Source organism: Podarcis melisellensis (assembly GCF_964234715.1).
Source record: "Podarcis melisellensis genome assembly, chromosome: 17".
Lineage (NCBI taxonomy): Eukaryota > Metazoa > Chordata > Lepidosauria > Squamata > Lacertidae > Podarcis > Podarcis melisellensis.
Genome location: NC_138534.1, coordinates 8,761,904 through 8,782,096, shown reverse-complemented (window position 1 = coordinate 8,782,096; position 20,193 = coordinate 8,761,904). Strand labels below are relative to the sequence as shown.

General features: G+C 45.8%; 2 protein-coding genes across 12 annotated transcripts in view; one reads left to right on the top strand and one right to left on the bottom strand.

The window, feature by feature from the left end:
• Nucleotides 1-239: 239 nt before the first annotated feature.
• DNASE2 (deoxyribonuclease 2, lysosomal) lies at nucleotides 240-7,575 on the top strand. Its single transcript, XM_081894588.1, has 7 exons — nucleotides 240-395; nucleotides 3,650-3,767; nucleotides 4,070-4,247; nucleotides 5,118-5,232; nucleotides 5,465-5,626; nucleotides 6,458-6,655; nucleotides 6,775-7,575. The coding sequence occupies exons 2-7, from the start codon at nucleotides 3,670-3,672 to the stop codon at nucleotides 7,152-7,154; spliced, it is 1,131 nt and encodes a 376-aa protein (XP_081750714.1). The 5' UTR covers nucleotides 240-395; nucleotides 3,650-3,669; the 3' UTR covers nucleotides 7,155-7,575.
• A 167-nt stretch (nucleotides 7,576-7,742) lies between these two features.
• The window catches only part of SMARCA4 (SWI/SNF related BAF chromatin remodeling complex subunit ATPase 4), a 65,947-nt gene continuing 53,496 nt past the window's right edge, over nucleotides 7,743-20,193 (bottom strand). For 4 of the 11 annotated variants that reach the window (XM_081893702.1, XM_081893699.1, XM_081893706.1 and 1 more), the window contains 7 exons: nucleotides 19,527-19,754; nucleotides 13,407-13,660; nucleotides 12,090-12,198; nucleotides 9,885-9,986; nucleotides 9,265-9,397; nucleotides 8,603-8,742; nucleotides 7,743-8,239 (listed from right to left, as the gene is read on the bottom strand). In XM_081893702.1, coding sequence (XP_081749828.1) covers nucleotides 8,207-8,239; nucleotides 8,603-8,742; nucleotides 9,265-9,397; nucleotides 9,885-9,986; nucleotides 12,090-12,198; nucleotides 13,407-13,660; nucleotides 19,527-19,754 — 999 coding nt within the window. In that variant the 3' untranslated portion in view covers nucleotides 7,743-8,206. Of the gene's footprint in view, nucleotides 8,240-8,602; nucleotides 8,743-9,264; nucleotides 9,398-9,884; nucleotides 9,987-12,089; nucleotides 12,199-13,406; nucleotides 13,661-13,898; nucleotides 14,030-19,526; nucleotides 19,755-20,193 lie in introns of those variants that run through there. The other 7 variants (XM_081893704.1, XM_081893707.1, XM_081893705.1 and 4 more) reach the window with 5 other exon arrangements.

Here is a 20,193-nt window from a genome sequence, read left to right as displayed (position 1 = left end):
CGCACAAAAAAGGTCCCCCCCCCCCTGCGCGCGCCTGCCAGGCTCCCCCGGCTCCCTGCCTTTCCTCTAGGGGCGCCCGAGAGCCGCCTTCCCTCCGCCGTGAATCACTCGGCTGCCGATAAAAGCGCTGATTGCGCGCAAGACGCGAGCAGAGTCGGCGCGTCCCAACCTGCACCCGCCCCGCCCAGAGAAAGGCGTCGCGGGGGCGCCCAGGGAGGCGGGGCGGGTGGGGCCAAGCGCGGGCACGTGACCCCCCCCCCCAGCTTCCCTGGGTCGCCGGCTGTATTTTGGGGAAGCGAGCGAAAGTTGCCGAGTTCCTTGTCAGCGGCGCGTCGTTCGCTTCGGTTCCCGCACTTGGCTGAGGGCGGCGGCGGCGCCTCCGGAGAGAAAGCTTGGTAAGCGGCCCTGTTTGCAGCTTGAGGGACCATCCCACACCCCCTCTTCCCCGCCGAGCCCCTCTTGGTCCCGGGGCGCGGGGGGGGGGCGCGGAGAGAAGGCAGCCCCGCCGGGAATGGCTTCTTTTCCTGTCGGCGCCTTGGCAGAAAAGGGGCAGAAGGGGACCAGCGTCTCTCTCGGTGGGCAAGTGAGAGGGGGAAGAGCTCCTTCTGGGGGGGCGCTTGCCCTCCTTTTTTATCTCTCCCCCCCCCCGCCTCTCTGGCTCCGCCCACGAGACTGGCAACAGGTAATCACCGAGAGAGCTCCTGGGCATGTGCAGAGTACGCCGTGGAGTCAGGCAGGGAGAGCATGCTTCCAGTGAGGGAAGAGGTTGGGAGGGACCCTCTATCGTCTTATTTATTTTCCATTTAATATATACAGTGGTACCTCAGGCTACATACGCTTCAGGTTACATACACTTCAGGTTACAGACACCGCTTACCCAGAAATAGTGCTTCAGGTTAAGAACTTTGCTTCAGGATAAGAACAGAAATTGGGCTCTGGCGGCGCGGCAGCAGCGGGAGGCCCCATTAGCTAAAGTGGTGCTTCAGGTTAAATACGGACCTCTGGAGCGAATTAAGTACTTAACCCGAGGTATCACTGTACATTCACATCATCATTATCCACTATACTGCCCTGGCTCTTAGAGCCTATTGACTTCCTTCTCTCCCACCTCATGGCTTTCAAAATTAACCTTTATATCATTGCAATTTATATGTTTTCCAATTCTAATTACACTCATTACAGTGTGACTCCAAATTTAATTTAATATAGAAAGATAGAAAATTTCTCATTACATGTCTTCAGACAACCCTGGTAGTGATGTTAATTGCTTACAATAATCTCTCAAATATCATATAAATTTACTCCAATCCTTTTGGAATACTTGATAGTGCTAGTTTCAGATTTTTCCTGTCTGCTTCGCCAGTTCTGCAAAGTCCACCATCTTCATCTGCCACTCTTCTTTCATTGGTACTTCTTGTTTCCATTTTTGGGCTAAAAGAATTCTTGCCACAGTCTTTTATCTTCCTTTGGTATCTCTTCACCCACTATACCCAGTAAAAAAGGCTTCTGGTTTTTTAACAAAAGTATTTTTTAAAACTTTCTTTAACTCATTATATTCCATTTCCCAGAGAGCCTTTACCTCTTTACAAGTCCACCACATGTGGTGGAAGATACCTTCCCTATCCTTACATTTCCAGCACTCATTAGTCTTGTACATTTTAGCCAATTTAGCTGGTGTTAAATACCATCTGTGCATCATTTTCATAACATTTTCTTTAAGTGCACTGCATGCAGTAAAGTTAATACAGTACCTGTACAGTACCACAAACTTTCAGTACCACAATACAGTACCACAAACTTTCCCAAGATTCTAACTGAATATTATATCCAAAATCTTTAGCCCATTGTATCATCACCCCCTTGACCTGAAGAACATATGTTTAAAGAAGATTGGAAAATGTTTATTGAATATATAGGGGGAAATTGTGTACAGTTGAAAGCGTCGGCAGCATTAAGATAAATTCAACAGTGTAAATAAGTTTTGAGGGCTGTGATAATGGAATAAATACTGGATGGTTTACTTTATATAAAATAAGCAGGGATTTATGTTATGCAAAGAGGGACGCGGGTGGCGCTGTGGGTTAAACCACAGAGCCTAGGACCTGCTGATCGAAAGGTCGGCGGTTCGAATCCCTGTGGCGAGGTGAGCTCCCGTCGTTCGGTCCCAGCTCCTGCCCACCTAGCAGTTCGAAAGCACCCCTAAGTGCAAGTAGATAAATAGTGGGAAGGTAAACAGCGTTTCTGTGTGCGGCGCTGGTGCTGGCTCGCCAGATGCAGCTTCGTCACGCTGGCCACGTGACCCGGAAGTGTCTTCGGACAGCGCCGGCTCCCAGCCTCTTGAGCGAGATGAGCGGGCAACCCTAGAGTCGGTCACAACTGGCCCTGACGGGCAGGGGTACCTTTACCTTTTATGTTATGCAAAATGAACCACGGAAAGAGAAGAAGGGAAGTCATTGATATTTTAAGGTTGTTTAAATAAATATTCTAAATTGTAAAGCAGAACATATATATAAATAAAAGAGGTTGCCCATCCCTGATCTGACAGATCTCCCAACCACACCAGCTCTTTCAATCCCAGGTCTTTCCTTTTCTGAGCTTAAAACCACTGGATATTCTGCACATGCCCAGGGACTCTTTTGTCATGGTCAGTTGGCAGGCTGTCTTGACTCTTAGGGAGCATCTCTACCTAGGATTTGTTTGCTTTCCCCACCAAAGAGTAAAGTACGCCTTTGTGTGTAGTGGGAGATGCTGAATCCTGAAATCTTCTTGGGTGTAAATGTCAGGAGGCTCATGTGTTTCGGATCCGTTGTTGCGCTTTCTAGCTCCTTGTCTTAAGAGGGGCGTTGCTCTTGTAGCTCACAGTCACATATGTAGCTGGTGGCATTCCTCACGTGAGCAAACTCTTCAGGATCTTGCAATATGATGCTGGAACCCCTGTTAGCAGTTACTGCCCAACAGCTGATACTTGAGCTCATTCTTTAAAAAGGCAAAGGTAAAGGACCCCTGACAGTTAAGTCCAGTCATGGATGACTCGGGTTGCGGCACTCATCTCACTTTACAGGCTGAGGGAGCCAGCATTTGTCCGCAGACAATTTTTCCGGGTCATGACTAAGCCACTTCTGGCGAAACTAGAGCAGCACCGTTTACCTTCCTGCCAGAGCAGTACCTATTTATTTACTTGTACTGGCATGCTTTCGAACTGCTAGGTTGGCAGGAGCTGGGACCGAGCAACGGGAGCTCACCCCGTCACGGGGATTTGAACCCCCGACCTTCTGATCGGCAAGCCCAAGAGGCTCAGTGGTTTAGACCACAGCGCCAGCCGTGTCCCATGAGCTCATTCTTACCTGCTCTTAATAGGGAGTGCTCATGGAAATAAACAGGAAAGAAAAAGGGCCAAGAGAAGGTCCTATGCAGTTTGGTCAGTAAGGGACTAACTAAGGAGTCTGTTTTCCTTGTTCTGTCCTTTGGAGAGCAATTGGATTAAAAAAAAATCTGCCTTGCATGTCAGTAAAAGCACTGACAACGCTTTGTTGTGATGGAAGCTGAAAATTCAGAAACGGGGCTGCAATCACTAAGGATACAAGGTACTGTATACTTTTCAAGGCTACTTCTTGACCATCACTCATTGCTGTTGCTGTATTTCTTGCAGGGACTTCAGACAAAGGCCTCATGCTGCCCATCCTGCTGCTGTTGTCTGGGTCCGTCCTCCACAATGTCGTCTCGGGGAGCATTTCCTGCTATGACGACTCTGGGCAGCCTGTGGATTGGTGTGTGTCCATCGGACCTAATTGCTTTTATTACTCTTGTTTTATTTTATGAGGTTTACATACTTTGCTTCTGCAAAGTTACTACTCTTCTGCAAAGTTTTCAGGGTGCTTTAACCAATAAAATAAATAAATAAAGGATTTTACACTCCTAACAAATGTGGGTAGGGTATTTGAAAAGGGGATTGTAAACTAGGAATATCTAGTTAGTAACCATGTTGCCCACCTGTGTCCTAAGTAGAAAGGGCAGACTTCTGTCCCCAGTGTGGCAAGGTGTGTGATTTCTAATGGGCTTTGGGTTTTAGGTTTATTGCCTACAAGCTGCCCAAACCCCATCGTAGCCCCCCAGCAGAGGGCATGCGGTACATGTATCTAGACGGCCAGACCCAGGGCTGGGTGCAAGGCAAAAGCCTGATGAACAGTACGCAAGGAGCTGTGGGACGGACTGTACAGCAGCTCTACAAAGAAGCATCCCGGAGACAGGTGAGTCTGAGAAAAGGAGGTGTGAGGCTGCTTTTGCAGTATCCCAAATGAGTAGGAGTGATAGGAAGGGTGACCTTGGTTGCGAAGGCTCAATTCCAGCCCAAAGCAAAAGCCTTCACTCCAGGCAGACTGGTTCACTGTATCCACTGGCAGACTGTCTCAGCTGCCTAGATTAGAGCCCAGCCTTTCAAAATGGCTTAATTAATTTAAAAAGGAAGCCAACTTATATCTAGGGAGGCCGTTAGTCCATCTAGCTCAATGCTGTCTGCAAAGACTAGCTGTTGGTCTCTGTAGTTTTAGGCATACAACCTGGAAATGCCAGAGATTGAAACTGGAACCTTTTGCATGCAAAACAAGATGCTTTGCTGCTGAGCGATGGCCCTCCTCAAGCTCAGATTTATTTTGTGGCTCCTGCAAGAAGTGCTGCATGATCTCCAAGGTCCACCCAAGGATCCTTTACAACAGGGTGCCCAAGGGCCACCTGCAACCCTCAAGGCCGTTTTTTGGCAGCCCTTGCCAACTTTGGAAGCCCCCTCTAGCCCCCCTGCTGCCTCCCCTCATGCTGTCGCGCAGTGGAGGTGCTGGGCTTTGGGAAGAAGGTGTGAGGGCTCAACACAGGATCCTATATTCCTCCTGCCTCCTTCCCAAAGTCTCGTTAGTGCTTTTCCAGCTTTGGGAAAGCTTTTAAACACCCCTTTTACATTTGCCAGTAGTGCAACTACCTGGACTCCTTGTGCAGTTTGGCTGGCTCTTGAGTGCCTGGCCCAGAGGAGGAGCTAAAGTATTGGCTGCTTCAGTAAACTCAGTGAAGGGGAAAGCTTGGAAAATAGACCAGTTCTGTAATCACCCTATCTTTCATTTCTCACCCAGGAGGAGCAAACAGCCTATGTCCTATACAACGATGAGCCTCCAAAGGAGTTTGTCTCCAGCCTCAATTATGAGCCTCCAGATGAGCTTTTCTCCAGCCTCAATGGCCATACAAAAGGTAGACCCCCCTTCTCCAAATGCATGCAAAGGAGCGCAGCAAATGTGACTTTAAGTTTGAAGAAGGTTGAGAACTTCAGCTACTGGTTCTGTGTTATCGTCAACTTGTGTGGTGGCTGTAGATCATGACTTGGCCAGACCAGCTACCTGGGCACCTGGCACAACACTCTTGGAACTTCAGCACACCTGGGTTAAGTTTCAACCCCTGCTTTTGTTTTTGTTTCCCCTTCTAGGAGTCATCCTGCTGGACAAAACACAGGGATTCTGGCTGCTTCACAGCACTCCTCATTTCCCACCCAGTGCAGATGAGCAGTATGACTGGCCTCACACTGGCCTATCCTATGGGCAGACCTTCCTGTGCATAACACTTCCCTATGGCCAATTCAAAGAGATTGGTAGGTGTAGGATCTTGATACAGATGGAACATCAATACTGGAAGTATCTGGGATTCTTTCCAGGCTCCTGGTGGGGAAGGGCTAGGGCTTCCCTATGGTAGGTTTTCCCTGCAAATTCTGTTTCATTAACATGTGTGCTGTATGAACCAAACCTGTATACAGCACCATAGGGGTACGTGGTACTTTACAGAGTAGCTTAAGGCAGAAATTGGCCCCTGTGTACTATTTGAGACTATCCCCAGCTTCGGGAAAATATGCCACAGGACGGGGAAAGTTAGGAGAAAAGGATCCAGTTCAGCTCTAGCTACTCTGCACATGCACATAAACACTCCTTCCTTAGGGGCCAGGGACCCTCTTCTGTCATCTATGATCCAGTGGAACCAGAGCAAGGAACAGAATTGCCACAGTTGGGCTTGGAAGGCTCTCTGTTCTCAGCTAACTTTGCCGGATAGATACCCAGCTGCATTGGCAGGGAAATGGGTCAACAAGACAGCGTTTCTCCTGCCCCTGACAAGGCTGTGATGCAAGATGCAAGTGTATATGCCATGCCAGTCATTTTCAAGGAAAGATGGGGCAAGCTATCCCTCATCCCTCTCCCTGTCCTATGTACCTCTGGTATGTAAGGTTTACATACACAGGAGTTTGCCCTTAAGCATGAAACATAGCTCAGGTAGGTCTATTGGCTGGGATGGTCAACGGAGCCTGTAGCTGGCATATCTGATGCCACCCATGCAAATCTTGAGTATCTCTATTAGGAGGTTTGTCAGCTGGGGGACAGCTCCTTTACAAGCCAGTGGCTCTGATGTGCCAGATGTTGTGTCTCTGCTGCAGGGAATCAGCTGCTCTACACTGAGCCTCTTGTCTATGATCATCACGTGGAAGGAACCTTTGCCCAGGACCTGCCTGCCTTGTTGAATGCTTCAGAGGGGCAACACATTGAGGAGGAGCCTTGGAACTCCACCGTGGCCCTCAGATCGGTGGGGGGCAAGGAATTTATCAGCTTTGCAAAGTTTCGCTCCTTTGACGATGGTAAGTGATGAGATGGAGGTGATGGGAGATGTTGAGCAACACGCTTAAAAGAAGGGGTTGGTAATATGTCATCACGGTCATGTCAAGGCTCTTCTCATAAGAACTTTTCCTCTACCCAGATCTCTACTCAGGCTGGCTGGCCCAAGCTCTTGCCAGTAACCTCTACGTCCAGTTCTGGCTCAGGTCCAGAGGGATCCTGCCTTCCAATTGTTCCAGGCACTTCCGAGTCTACAATATGGAGGAAATAGCCTTCCAGCATGCAGCCATTTCCTTTGCTTCCATGGTGGACCATTCCAAGTGGTGTGTGAGCACAGAGAGTGATCCTGGCTGGGCCTGTGTTGGGGACATGAACCGCAATCGTGCGGAGGAATACCGTGGGGGTGGCACCATCTGCTGTCGTGATGCAGCCGTGTGGAAGGCCTTCCGCTCTTTGGTACAGAAGTACACAGATTGTGATGGTGCCGGGCACCAGCCAGCTGCACGGACTGTGATCACTTGAGAAGCCTCAGCCATACTAGGTGAACATGGCTCACCAAACTGGGTAAGAGTGCCATGGGTGACTCCCAAGGGCTATGCACTACCTAAATTGTTCCCATGATCCTGTTTGCTCCTCCCACGTTTGGGTCCTGGTATACTCTGGTGCTGTGAACCATCCTTGCTCCTGTGAAATGGTCTCTACCACTTCTTGGCTCCCCCCGTTTCCCACCTTCCACCCGTTTCTGAAAATGACCCCTTGCCAAACTTGGGAACATGATAGGCTTTGCTTTGGACTTCCCTCTCCTTCAGTGTCCTCAACGTAACAGCACCCTGCCACAGTTTTGGGGGCTGCACAGAGAAAATAACTGGCCCATAGAAGTTAATTTGCTGCAGCAATTTACTTTTTGTATGTCTGTGCTTTGTATAAATATTTGATTCCAACAGCTGGGTGTTTGTTCAAGGAATATGGATTTTTTGGGGGTAGGAAAAAATGACATAAAATGGTATCACAAGAGAGGCAAGGAAATGGGTGTGATTTTAAGAAAGGCTTGTAGGAGGAATTTATTTAGCTGACACGGCAAGGTGAAAGCATCACACAGACAAAGGGGTGTACTTTTTGCTTAATTTATTACTGTTTTGAAATCCAGTGACACACAGTTGCCACTGCCACCCTCTCCTCACCTGGTGGGCAGCTGGCTGCTCAACCTGTTTTCATAAAATACAGTACTAGGAAGTGGACTGCTACACACATGCACCCACAGGTTAAAACTACAGTGATTCAATACTGCAACTGAAAATAGTACTGCCATAAAAAGAAAAAAAATATATATCAAGTGTTCCCCAATTCATAATTCTTTTTAAAACAGTTAATGCTGTTACAAATGCTACTGATGTGAGGACAAGGCAAGACACAAACAAGTCCTACATCTTCACTGCAGTATAAATATGGAAGAGTTTTATACAGTTTGCCCACATCCGACACTACGTTTCTTGCTACCCGTTGCAGCTAAGGGAATACAGCATCTCTGCTTTGGAAAGACGGATGTTTTGAGGTCTGCACCATGGAATGTCTCTTTAATCATCTTCGGTGCCACTTCCTGAGCGATCCTGAAGGAGAAAGAAAAATAATATATGTCACTCTTTTTTAGGCAATTAATTTTTTATGCAGGGTGCCCTCCCCCTTTATCCTCACAGCAGCCAGACTGACATACTGGTCTAAAGTCATCCAGGAAATTTCAGGATGAGTAGTGGCCCCTGGCTCTAACTCAGCATTTTGTCCACTACTCCAGACCCAAGAGGCTGGATCATGAGCAGTAGGACCCACTTCTGTGCTTGCCTAAACTGTAAAAGGACTTTTCTTACTTCCTTTCTTTGCCCCTTTCCCTTCACTGGAATTGCACAAATTTGTCCGTGAAGACTCCTTTGAAAACCACTGGCAAGAGTGTGAGGGGAATGACACCCTGTAGTTACCTCTTCTTGCTCTTCCTCGCTATCATCATCACTAACTACAGGTTTGGCCCGTGACCCACGGCTGGTGCGCCTACGTCCTTTCATCCGGTCTTGTGCTTTCTCCTTCCTGCCCAGTTTAATCTTCACTTTGACAGAACGAGCTGAGGGGAAAGAGAAAAAGGTAAGATTGGCAAGGCCACAACAGGATAGGATCAGCCTTCATGCTCTCTCTCACTCCCCATCTCTGTGTGCTCCCATCTCTTCATGAGCAAAGAACATAGGAATGGAAATGCAATACCATTCATGACAAGGCTTCATCGTTATATAGCCTAACTCCCTTTATGCCACCTGTACTTCATTGCCTTTTTAAATCAAGACCCAATACTTTCACCTCCAGTTGGTTCTGAACAATGACTGTAAGGCTTTGCATCTGCACACTGAAAACGGGCTTTTTTCCCTCAAGGAAAATCAAGAAGTCAGTCTCCAAGGATAGAGAAAACAGTGGCAGCACAAGGGTTTCCCCTATATGATACTCGGTGGGTGTACATAGAACACGAGACCGTGGCTCAATCCAATACCAGTTTGCTGACTTTCTGGTTCCTCCTTTCAGGCATTTTCTTTTACTAAACTGCATACACATACTTTTTACAAAAAGAAACCTTAGCAAGCAAGCAAGTACGCACATTCAGATTCAGATCCTTCCTCTTCTCCTTCTTCCTCTTCTTCGCTCTCTTCGCCTTCACTGTCTTCCTCTTTTTCAATTTTCTGCCTCACACTGGTGAAGACAGACTGCAACACAATCGAGTCTTCATAAATCTGCAAGGAACATGCAAATCACATTTTAGGGTAAAATCCTAGCTCCACAAAACTAGTTCACATGTTTACTATCATGCTACACTGTCACAATGCTTTTGCTCAAAGAGAAATCTTTTCAGGGCTCGTGCTGAAAGTGCTTCTGAGTGTTCAAGGCACTTCATATTATACACACCCCTGAGGTCTCAGAAAACCTCACGACGCAGTAAATAACAATTCTATGCAACCTCAGAACTTGCTTCATACACTGCCAACATACCATGGATCCATAAAAAAATTACAGCCCCTGTGATAACTGGGATGACACAACAGCAGCTACTTGTTCTAAGGATAAACAGCTGACAATCGGGCTTTGACAATTCCAGTTCCAGAACAAGAGGTCTAGTTCGATGCGCACCTTAAGGGACTCAAGGGAGAAAGATGCAGTGAACCTTTCTTTGCATGGACAGGGACATACATGCCATTCATACGACAGCGGCAACTGCCTTACCAGAGAGCCTTCAAGGTTGAAAGTCTGTGCGTTCTGACACAGGAGCATGACATCCTTCTCCAGATCATTCAGGCTGCGGTACTTGTGGTTCCGGATGCGCTCCTGAAAAGGAAAGGGAAGAAAAGGGACAGGTTCCAGGTCATGTCTGCGCAGTAGTCATCAGTATTTAAATAGGTTCTACTTTGTCTCCTTGGATACTGTGCTTTCTATCTGTCCACGGCTCTACCTCTTAGCAGTTAAACAAAGGAAAAGATTTAATGTAATAGGAGTAAAAGCAACAACTGCCCACCGCGTTAAACCATATAAAACCATCTATATAGTACATTGTATTAAGATAAAAAGAGTGTGGCAAAGCAGAAAGAAACGAAACACATCCTACTCAGCCTTGCCCAGGCTAGGGCTCAGTTGCTCTTCCTAGGATTCAGCTGCAAATAAAACGTTTTAAATATGTTGTAAAGTGTAATACACAAATGCGACACTCAATTCAATGTATTTTTCAAAACGTTCTTTTAAAAAAGCATTTTCACAGCGTTTTTTATATTCCACCACAGAAAGAGGCAGTCCTTCAAGTGAAGTCTATAAAAGTTACTAGCCTGCTGACCCATATTTTCCCATGCTGGTTAATTTGTGGCACACTAACAGCTTAAAAGAAGGTACGCAGGTGGCACTGTGGGTTAAACCACAGAGCCTAGGACTTGCTGATCAGAAGGTCGGCGGTTCGAATCCCCACAACGGGGTGAGCTCTCGTGCTCAGTCCCTGCTCCTGCCAATCTAGCAGTTCAAAAGCACATCAAAGTGCAAGTAGAGAAATTGGTACTGCTCTGGCGGGAAGGTAAACAGCGTTTCCGTGCGCTGCTCTGGTTCACCAGAAGCGGCTTAGTCATGCTGGCCACATGACCACGAGAGCTGTACGTCGGCTCCCTTGGCCAATAAAGCGAGATGAGCGCCGCAACCCCAAAGTCGGTCTCGACTGGACCTAATGGTCAAGGGACCCTTTACCTTTTAACAGCTTAAAAGAGGGACACAATTGTGGATGTACACAATTGGGTGGCACCTTTACTATTTACATTATCTGATAAGGAAACCTAACGAGTTCATGATAGGTGTGACACTTCAACTAGGGTTTCTAATGGTTCACAACTCTTAACCACTATGCCACATATTCCAGAAGGGCAACAGTCTGTTGCAGCAAAAGTGTCTTGTAACACATTAAAGACTGACCCAATTTGACAGACACATAACACCACTTGGAGATCAATTTAATATGCCAGCAGAGCTGGATCACACTTCAGGTAACAGCACATTATTGAGGTTGCTCTCAAGGATATTAAAATGCAATGAAAACTAATGTGTTACAATAAGGTCTACAGCATCCAACCTAACAGATCAACACAAGATGTAGAGCAAAACTGGATCAATGCACTGCTGCTGAAACTGCAAGAGCCGTGTGCACTGTTCTTTCTTACAAGCCTACCAAAAAGTGTTCCTACAAATAACACAGAAAAATACTGGGTCTCCCCACTGTGGATGTTGCTACACATCTGTCACAACTGTGTTGCATTGGCCAATTCCTGTTCATTTGCCTTTGTTGTGGTGAATGGCATTAAGTACAGCACTTCAACACACTGTAAACTGGACTTTCAAAACCAAGGGAGAAAAAGTGAGCTATTCCTGTGATCAATTAGAGATGGCATTGCTTTTCCATAGTTGGCAACAACAGCATGGAAACTCAGCTTTAACAGGCCATGACAAATCCTTAGAATAGCCCTGCAGTGATGGGATCAGGTGCTGTTTGCCATCATCATCATCATCATTTATTTATTTATACCCCGCCCATCTGGCTGTGTTTCCCCAGCCACCCTGGGCTGCTCCCAACAGAATATTAAAAACACGATAAAACATCAAACACTCAAAACTTCCCTAAACAGGTGTCTTCAGATGTCTTCTACAAGTCTGATAGTTTATTTCCTTGACATCTGATGGGATGGCGTTCTACAAGGTGGGCTTCTTTCCTGGAGTCCACTATCATCTTGTGTGAGCAACAAATTGTACTACTGACATAAAATGATGGATCCCATGCCCTAATCAGGATGGCCAGCAGGAACATTTTCCAACTACCTTACATGGTTGGTAGTATTAGAATTTTGGAAATATGAGAACATAAAGGTGAATGTTGTGCTGCTACAACGAGGCAAGAATAATTACCTTTATTTTCTTGAAGTCCACTGGTTTGCGGATGAGTTCATAGTACTCTGGAAGCTCCTTGCGAGAAGGAAGTTGGATGAAGACTTCACTAAGCTGGCGTCCACTGCTGCTACAAGACAAGAAAAAGGAAGACGATTAAAAAGAGGTCTGCTTCCCTCACAGTCTCCTCGGGTCTTCAATAGCCATGAAGTACCAACAAGCAAAATACAAAGATGACTTTTCTTACAAATAGTGACGTGTTCTGTATTTAATAAAGCAACCCATCAATGGCTTGCACAATATGTCACGTCCTCACGTTAATCACTTTGTTGACTTAGGAATGTGAACACCAGCAATCACTGGATAAATACCAACTCTGTTTAGCCTTTCCAAATATGGAAAAATCAGGGTCGGTGGTTCAGGCTCAAGGTCCTGAATAAAAATTGCATGATCAATATGAGCCAAGGTTGGAGGCTTAATATTTCCTTCTCCGCTTAAGCAAAAATAATCTGATGCAAGGATAGCTCATTGCCTGGATCACCAGTAGCCTTCAAATTGCTCAGTAATTGATCTAGCCAGCTCAAGTGTATTTAAGAGGATCAAGGTAGACAAGTGGAACCTATGACAAAATGTTGCAGTTTGTAATGCTCATGAACATTGTTCCAGCCAATCAGCCAGGTCTTCTTCCAGGATACTCCATTGCATTCCCTGTCCCCAAGCAATCAGCATTCTCTGCCCACTTCAGCACGCACAATCATCACTGGTGGGATTTTTTGTTTTTTGTCTGCTTGGCCTTTTTAACGCTTGAAAGTTTCTCTGTACTTCTGCAGTTCTGAGCATGCTGGTATCTTCCCTTTTTGTTTGTGGATGGTGCCATTTTGGATACAAAAACAATGGCACTCAGCCACAAACATCAGAAATGGAGAGAAATGATGGCAACTGATAAAAGAGATAATACTGAGATTATTTGTTAGTTCCTGATTTTAATGCTGATGTATATGCACAGCTACAAATTAACCCATATTCGTGTCTTTCAATATTTGAATCAACCCACTGCCACCATCCAGAAGGAACAACATGTCTATCCATCAACTGCAGTCTGAATTCTCCATGATGGTGAAAATAAAATGCAAATTATGTAAATGACATGTGCCTAATTCAGAGTGTCCTTTTAACTCGTGATATCTTTCCTTGAATTGAAGCCAAATGCAGCAGCAGGAAGTCTATCCAGGAGAGATTTAGGAAAGTGAACTTTTACCCAGAGAGCAGAAATACTAAAGAATGTCCTATGCCTTCTTAGAAACAAACAAACAAACAAACATTCCGCTCTTCTGTTACCTGTCCTTATATTTAATCACAGCGTCAACTATCTTCTTCATTTTCTTGGTGAGGTTGGGTGGATTTGGCGAAAGCTTCTCGGCCGGGGGCCTCCCACGCTTCTTCTGCTTCTTGCTGTCGTCGTCTTTATCCCGGCTGCGAGTGCTGGTGGTTGGCGTGGATGAGCTGACGTCCACGTCCCTCTTCCGCTTGCGGGAAGATTTCTTCTGGCGCACCTCCTCTTCTATCTCCTCCAGCGTTCCCTCCTCTATGGCCTGCGGACAGGAGCAGCTCAGTCAGCCAGGTAAAATGAACAGCAAGCATGATGACGACACACCGTGAAATGATCAAACACAGACATTCACACAAACATCCAAGCAATCTAGCACAGTGAGGAATGGGATGTCTGCATGGGCCGCTTCCCAAAAGACACTTATTTCCCGGGTTAACCAGTAAAGGATAATGGAAGGCTGCAACTCTGTAGCGGTGGGAAAGGAAAGATGGTTCTCTTACCTATGAGCTTTTCTTCTCATGTTAAACAGGGCCGGCAGGCTGGGACTCTGCAGAGGAATCTGTCGTGACAATGCAGAGGAGGGTGTGGGGGATGCCCCTTCCTGCCAGCTCAGTTGCAAATTCTTCCGAAGCTGCAAAGAGACCCGCGGCTACTAACCACCAGTTAACAAGACACATTAATGCTTCAGATTGCACAGGAGAGGAATAGAGGCCAGCAAACTGCAGGCCATGTATAACAGAAGTAGGAAAACTCAGAAGTAAAAATGGCCCATCTTTCCTTTTTCTTTAGTCATACATGGCTTGAGGATCTCATCCAAAGCAAAATAACCTCGAGGTTGCAATTCAGGCACTATCCACAACACCTGAAAACTGGTATAGGACTTTTAAGAGGAGAATGGCCTGCCAACAAGGTTCTATTGACACCCTGGCTTCAACCCATTTTGGTTCCAAGCCTCTCCACACACTCAATACCCACCTTTTCAATTATGGTGAATAGTAAGTTGTGGAATACGTGCTGTAGATGCTATTGTCAGTTTCTGAGGAACTGAGACCTGGAGTCTGCATGTGTCATATTGACTCTGGTCAATTTGGTGAACAGAGAACAGGTGCAATAGAGGCAGGCAGCTCTTGAATGACTGTAAAGAAAAAGACTGGAGCCTAAGAAATTGCCCTGACTCTTCTATAGATATTTGGGCCTATGGGGGGGTTCCACCTACTGTATCTGCCACTTTCAAATTCCCTGCCTCAACCTCACTTTCCCCCCAAATATGGAGATTACTTGCCTTCTTGGAATGGTCTTCTTTAGTCACACATTAGGTACTATACCTAAGCACTGGCCAACACATGAAACACCACGGAAAGCTCAGGTCCAAGGGAGAAGAACTGGTGTCAAAACAAAAGGGGCACCAGAAATGCTGCTTTCTATTCATCCCCTTCCAAAGTCTGAAGGTCTTACTGTCCCACTCAGAGCAAGACGCCTCCAGAGGAAGGAGGGTGGGGTGAAATCACTCAAGGAACTATGAATACACGTAGTTTCTATGTTTTTGTTGGGGCCTCTGCTTTGTGATCAATTAGGACATACCAGGAAGGGATGTCCAAAACATTAGCTGTGAGACACTGCTGTGCCTCTTCAAGAGAGAACACCAAAACACATAGTATGGGGTGAAGACCTTGCTAGATTCTGATTGGGCTCTAGTGGAAAGCAGAATTCACTTTTAAAGGGCACAAGTATGAAACATTAAATGTGGAGTCCAATGGAAACATATCCGGGAGCTAAAGGCGTTCCTTTTTCTTGATCCAAAACTGAAATGGAGTCCCTTGTCCCATGTAAAACATAAAAAACAAAAAACCAGCTTGGCTCACACTTGAGCAATTTCCCTCTCACTGGTATGGCTGTGTTTGCCACTCACTGCCCTAAGCTATAGCAGGTTTTTAAATCTTTCCTAGGAAATAAAGCATTGTTAATCCCTTTCCAGATCCTCTGGTCAATGATCCACTGTCCAGCTGTGGGGTACACTCATTCCACAAGAAGGTATTCTCACTTCTGCTTGCTCTTTTGGATAGGGTGGGATGTTCAAAAAAGGCGATTACAAGAAATGCTCCACCTAATAAACTAAGCACATTGTCTTCAGATACCGGCACAATTCCTTTAAGTGCCAGGGAACTTCCAAGATGAGATCAGTTTCCTGTTTCCCTCATTATGCGCGGTAAAAAGATGTGATCTTCAACTTCAATATGAAAGCAACCCGTGTAGCTGCAAAGCATTACAGCTGAAGTCTGAGCTGCCTACTAGGAGCAGTGTGGTTCCTGGTGTCAAGCCTCAGCTACTTGCTAGTGGGCATAGCTCAAGACAGCCTTGAAAAGAGGGGCTACAGAGAGATCCCAAACATGCTGCCTTTCCTATCAGAAGGCAGGAAGATGCTGCCCTGGAGAATCCAGCTACTGGGTAAAGATGCAGGAGAAAAGCATGCCCACGAAGACGGCCCAGTTGGAATAATATCTGGTTTGTAAAAAGAGGCAGTTGAGTAAGTGCCACATGGTTCTGTCTGACAGAGACTTATCTGGCGAATGGATTTGCCCTCACATTTCTTCTCAGGACCAGAAACCAAATGTGTGGACCATCCATATGCAGCGTCAGCACATACAATGGATTAATAAACCTGGCAAGGATTGCCTGCCAGTTTGTTTGCACTGCTTCAGCCAGCTGGTGCTTGCTATGTGACATCTTCTAGAAAAGATGTCGCCATTAGAGACTAACTGGTTTACTCGGTGAAAGCTCAGATATCCCTGGCATTCATAATAGAAAACATGGTGGTTGGTTTGTTGTTTAGAACCAATATGGCTACGCTTCTGCAATTTTTTAAAATATAAAAAGGAATTCAATGAATCTGTCAGGGAAAAAACTAAGGTGATCTGCAATAAAGGAGCAGAACATATAACCTTGCTTGGCAGGTCACTCTGATATTTAGTGACGGACTTATTGGCAAAATATGATCTTCATTATCTTTTGATAAAGCATCTAACTTTTGAAGTACTTAGGCCAGAAGCAAAAATAAAATAAAATGATATTTTCCTCCCTGCTACCTTCAAACATGGTGTAACACAGAAAAAGTGCTCTTACCTTTTTTTGTTTCTACTTGTTTGATAGGTAGCAGTCCAGAGACAGGGCACGCTCTCTGACCAGCCAATAAGGAGCAGATGCTGAAGCAAAAAGTCTCTGGGAAGGACTTAGAGAGCACCCACCTCTTCCTCTGTACAACCATCCACTCCTAGCCTAAGACCTCACACACTACAACTCAAACAACAAGCACACTATACAACCAACAGACTACCACTGAAACATGCAGGTTATGGATTACTGTCCAATAAACAATCAGACAGAAAATTTTCAGCTAAGACAATATTTTTTTGTTTTATTTGTTGCTGGGCAGTGGTTCTGCTCACTGGAGGTAGGTGAGAGCATCAGAACCCTGAGGTTCATGCACTGTTTTTCTAATTATTACATTTATAAACAAGGTTTGGATACCCCTTGGTAGAAAGATACAGCCCTTCAAATTCAATGTATGCAGTGTATATTGCAAAAGGGCCATGCACAGCCTTTTCACCTGCGAAGGTTTAAATGCTGGAGCTGCCAATATGAAATACAGGCAGCTCCCATTTTGCATGCGTTCAAGGCATGTGCGACCAATGACACATGTGCCATTTTCGGCCCCGGAAGGGGGTGGGGATAAAAGAGGGTGGGCTTATGCTTGCCCACCAAGGCGTACGATGACTTGGAACAGAGTAAAGTCCAACAAAGTAAAGCCCAAATCCCAAGCATCAAGGTGCTGATCATGTTCTCATCAAGGTTTCAAATGCACTTCAAACCCAGTAAGGGATACTTTACTTGGTGACAAAGGCCCATGCTGGTCTGAAGCTAGAAAGTGCCTGAACAATCTCTGGGTTGAAGTAGAAGTGTTGCCTGCATGAATCCTGATGCATGATGCCTGCGTTTCCTCTGGACCTGTTGGAACACCAACAGTCACCATGCCAGTGACTCTTCCGCAAAATAAACTTCTCTGAAATCTGGTTTGCTGTGATGTGGTCTGTGAAAAAACCTTGCAGTGAGGCACAGTCTTAAGCAGATCTCCTCTAATGGCACTGCCATTACCATCAGAGAAGCTGGAGAGCTGGAATGGCATTTTCTTGATTTTAGTTTCGGCCTCCTGCCCTTGGAAATTAATATGCTGCATCTAGAGACACTGCTGAACATCAGCTACTCCCTAGTGTCTCCAGCAGATGCCTTTCTCAGTTTGTGATCTTCAAATGGACTGAATCTGACGCATGCAAGGCATGCATGCCACCTCAACATTTCAGTCCCTCTCCCAAAGAATTTGTTCCAGGGAAGACAGGCAGGTGCCCATAAGAACGTGCAACTAACTTGCATAATGGGCAACCTCACTTTCACACTACTGGCAGTTACCAGAAGGAGTTGTTTAGTACCATGTTACATGCACTGGTCTATGTAGCTCAAAAGCACCTGCTGACCAGCACCAAACTTCCCAATGGCAAGGCACTGGTACAGGTTTTTAAAGCATTGCTCCACTCCAAAGGGATAGATGAAACAGCACAAAGATGTAGACACATGTCAAGGTCTGCAGAGACCAGCTAGTGGATGCGACAGCATCTTGAGCCACCTTCTTTGACAAAACTGTTTCCCCTTAACAGTTCCAGGATGGTCTGCACTTCTCCAGAAACAGGAAAAGAAGGAATAAGTTCTCTCAAAAAAATGTCAGCACTTGCAACAATAGAATGTATGAGGTACAAGAATATTTGCAAGAGAAGTTGCAGCTTTTTAATTTTTCTGACAACTCCTCCTTCAGGGCCTTAAGGCAGGCTAGAATGCCTCTTAACAGGGTAAGTCGTGGCAGAGACCACCTTAATGATTTCAGTCATGTGCTCTATGGATCTTCTTAAGGCCAGGCTCACTTTCTGTGCACTTGGTCCATAGGCCTGGGTGTTCCCCTCAGGTAGCAAGCAGAAATCTATGGTAAGAAATGTTGGAGCTTCAAGTATTTTAGGCAACAAGAACAACTGAAGAGTGCAGTGGACAGATCCTTATCTAGTGTTTAGTCTGGACAGAACACCTTGTTTGGTTCACTCTACAAAGCTGTAAGAAATGCCTTGAAACGGGGGTTCACCATGTTAGTCACATGTCCCTGCCTTGGACAAACAGGACAGCATAACGTGTGGGAGGAGGCCTCACTATTCAGCTGGAGAACCTGGCTTCACCACCATGCCCTTAAGGGAGCAGGTTGGAAGGAGGAACTCATAACTGAATTTCATAGCAAGATTCTCTGGCTCCTGACTCGCACACTGAATTTCTCACCCTTTGGGAAGGCTGAACAAAGCAGAACAACTCTTCCTTCTTTGCTGGTTAACTCTTGGGCTTGAATCCTTCAACTCATAAGAGCCTAACTCAGCACCTGGGATGTTCCACAAAGAAAAACCAGCTTAGCTTGATCGGCAGCAGAACAAAGTTAACCAACCTGCACTTTCTTTCTCTTGCACAAGCTCAGAGGAGGAACAGTGCTTCGGGATGGCTACTACAGCTTAGGACCAGCTTCCTATTCCCTCCCCGTGCTGCCCCAAAGTCTGCCTCTTGCAGACCAAAGAGCCCCCAGTCTCTGGATCACTGCCTAGCAACAAGTAGGATGAAATCTTTGCTGGGCCAGGCAGGCAAGAAGAGCATACACTCAGCTGCATAGCAAGCAGGCTTACTGCATCTGAAATGTTTGCAATCTGTCAAGGAGATCAGTTGAATTTAAATTTGGCAACATGGTTTCCACACAGCTGAGTTCCTAATACCCAACAGAAGTTTTGCATGGTGAAGTTGATGTGTGTTTCAAGAAAGCTCCTAGACTTTATAAATGCCAACATTTAGGTTATCAAGTTAACAACATCATAGTATTTCTGATAATCGTGTAGAAAAAGTATTGTTGCCAAACTCGGTGCTTCTTAGCACAATCTTAGCTGACCATCAAAACTTCCGAGACTGGGTATTTTCCTCAACTTTCTGACACACAGACAGACAACACAGACACAAGTAGAAATAAAAATTTAGAAAATCATTGGAGAACGATGCTGTACCATGTATACCTTGAGCCACTGCTTCTCGGTCAGCGAGTCACTATAGTCCACTTCCTTACGGTGACGAGAACCTCGCCCAAACATCTTTTCTTCCTCTTCCTCGCAGGTTAGTCTCTCCACTTCAGCATCATCTTTAATGATCCAAGAGGGCAATTCATCCTCTTCCATTAGACGTGGCTTTCTCTTTGGATTGCGGGCTTCTTCTCGCCTGCGATCCAAGTCCATGCGCTGCAAGGAAAATAGCCTGAGGTGAAGGCTCCAAAGAGTATCTTGGCTGTACTAGTTATATATTCTAAGGCCATACTGGTTATATATTCTACTTGGACCCAGGGCAGCTGCTCTTAGAGAGTCATCAAGCAGAAGAAGGTCATCAATGGGAAACTAAGCCCGTGTTAGCAACATACTGGGCAGACTAGGGGTTATACAGAAAACAAAGGATAAAAATTACACTAATTCATGCCACAATCATAGTTGTTTCTGCTGAGAGACAGTGGGGAAACACCAGCAGGCATCATGTCCCTAGAGTAGGGCGAGACTTGCCATCAAAAGGAGACAGAGCCTAAGAACATTAATTTATTTAAAATATTTATATATTGCTTCTCTCATTAAAATAAAACCCAGGAATGCCCTGTCCATGAGACAATGTCCAAATGTTGTAGGACTTCCA

Excerpts from the sequence above, each read along its gene's own strand:
- DNASE2 (XM_081894588.1), top strand. The coding sequence starts at position 3,670 with ATGCTGCCCATCCTGCTGCTGTTGTCTGGGTCCGTCCTCCACAATGTC. Across the intron at positions 4,248-5,117 it reads AAGAAGCATCCCGGAGACAG|GAGGAGCAAACAGCCTATGT; the intron begins GTGAGTCTGAGA and ends TTTCTCACCCAG. Across the intron at positions 5,627-6,457 it reads TGGCCAATTCAAAGAGATTG|GGAATCAGCTGCTCTACACT; the intron begins GTAGGTGTAGGA and ends TCTCTGCTGCAG.